The sequence below is a fragment of the Gekko japonicus genome, unplaced genomic scaffold (assembly GCF_001447785.1).
Source record: "Gekko japonicus isolate JY-2015 unplaced genomic scaffold, Gekko_japonicus_V1.1 scaffold451, whole genome shotgun sequence".
NCBI lineage: Eukaryota > Metazoa > Chordata > Lepidosauria > Squamata > Gekkonidae > Gekko > Gekko japonicus.
The window spans coordinates 326,909-328,793 of NW_015175983.1; the positions used below are offsets into that span (position 1 = coordinate 326,909).

A 1,885-nucleotide genomic window follows, 5' to 3' on the forward strand; every position below is an offset into this window, starting at 1 on the left:
ACAGTCTTAAGAATACATATATATTCACATATATATGGATACAGAAATGGCTTTCCTCAGAAGGAGAAGTATTTGGTAAACCACTCCTGGGGTCGAGGATCCAGCTTCTGAGCGTCTTTGGGTTTTGCCGTCTCGTTGCTCTGCAAACTGGAAAACACACAAACGGAGATGTGATGCGTCAGAGGCAGCAATAATTGTCACTCAGATTGGAGTGCACAAAACCTGTGTCCACCCCCACCCACGTGTGCCTGTGGCGCTGTCACTGAGCTACGGCAACGGCCGCCGCGGGTTCTGTGCGGCTGATGCCCTCCAGGAGGGGAGTGAAGGCCACAGTGCCCTGGCAGCGCACTATTCAGCCGTGTGGGGCAGTGGCCCAGGCTGCCGTAAGGCAGAAGGACGTAGCCCATGAGGTGACATTAACGTGGAAGAGACCGTGCCGTTCTGAAGACAGGCTGGCAGGAAACAGTTCCATTAGGAGACTCCATCCAAGTGTCCTCCCAGGGTGCTGCAGTATTGTGATGCTCCCATATGGATCTATGGCGTGGCCTCACTGGGAATCCTGTGTGTACTGGGAATCCAGACACCTGATCTCCAAAGGGACACTGCAGAGCTGGGAAACGTGCAGAGGGAGGGCGGCCAGGATGACGAGGAGGTTGGAGCCCCTTCCGTGCGAGGAAAGGCCGAAGAGTCGGGGACTTCTCAGTTCTCCCCCATTGGGGGAAGGCATCCAACTTGGCCACGCCTCCTCTCGCTCCAGGCAGGGCTATGCAAATTCGGCCAGGCAGGAACGGAAAGGAAGGGTCAGAGTAGCAGGCCCAGCTGAGAAAGAGGACTGAGAAAGAGACTGGCCCACCCCAGGACCACCAAGAAGGAAGATCACCGGTAAGTGAGAAAAGCCTCCTGTTCTCCAGGGGTCCGGGTTGGGGGAATCTCCCCCCGGGGGACACAGAAAAGCAGCATGCCCCCCCGGGAGGGAAAGAATCTCGGCTCCTAGCTGGAAAAGGTCTGCCGCAGGGCCCTTCTTCCAAAAGCAGCCTCAGCCGAGGCCACCTTGTCAATCCTGCAATCCCTGGTGAATGAGTGGACTGACTTCCAGGGGGCAGCCCGACAAACTACCCCCAAGGAAGGGAAGGACTGGCAAGAGGCAGAAGTTGCCACTCCTCCGGGGGAATGGGCTGCTGCAACTCCTGAAGGTGGATCCAACGAGGTCACCCAAAGAGCTTCCATGGCGCGGGGGGGGGATCTGAACCTGGGTCTTCCAGATACTCGTCCCACACCCTCGACCGCATCGTTGCACTGGCTTCTCATATCATGCACCTGCACGTATAGCAAATGTAACCCAGATAGCGAAGCACTAGGGAATGGATTCTCCAACACCAAACCCCTTTCCCGAGCACACTCTGCCACTGCAGGGATTCTCTTGCTCTAAGCTGCCACCTTCAGAGTTGATCCTAACTGGGACACCCCCCGTTGAATTCAGCCGACATGTTTCTGAACAGTAACTGCATGGCAGTCTCTCTCTCTCTCTGGCGGATGTCTTCCCACCTCCAAACTGTAAAGGTGCTGATAGAAACCAATTAAGGGCTACTTGCCCTGATTAATATATGTAGCAACTGTATGAGATTCCTGTGTATACAAATGCAAAAGGGTTTTGTACATTAGGGGAAGGTGCATACATTTGTGATCAAAGATTGTTGCATTGCGATACATGGTTTTAATATCTGTAATTTGATTAAAGCTTTCTTATTAAACTTTTAGCTTTTTAATTGATAGTGATAATATACAGGGTTTCTTTCTTTCTTTCTTTCTTTCTTTCTTTCTTTCTTTCTTTCTTTCTTTCTTTCTTTCTTTCTTTCTTTCTTTCTTTCTTTCTTTCTTTCTTTCT

At 51.8% G+C, this 1,885-nt stretch overlaps 1 protein-coding gene across 1 annotated transcript in view; it reads right to left on the reverse strand.

The window, feature by feature from the left end:
* The window catches only part of FAM184B (family with sequence similarity 184 member B), a 98,322-nt gene continuing 96,437 nt past the window's right edge, over positions 1–1,885 (reverse strand). Inside the window, exon 16 of the mRNA XM_015426267.1 lies at positions 1–147. Within this exon, the coding sequence (XP_015281753.1) occupies positions 57–147 (91 nt within the window). The 3' untranslated portion in view covers positions 1–56. The remainder of the gene's footprint in view (positions 148–1,885) is intronic.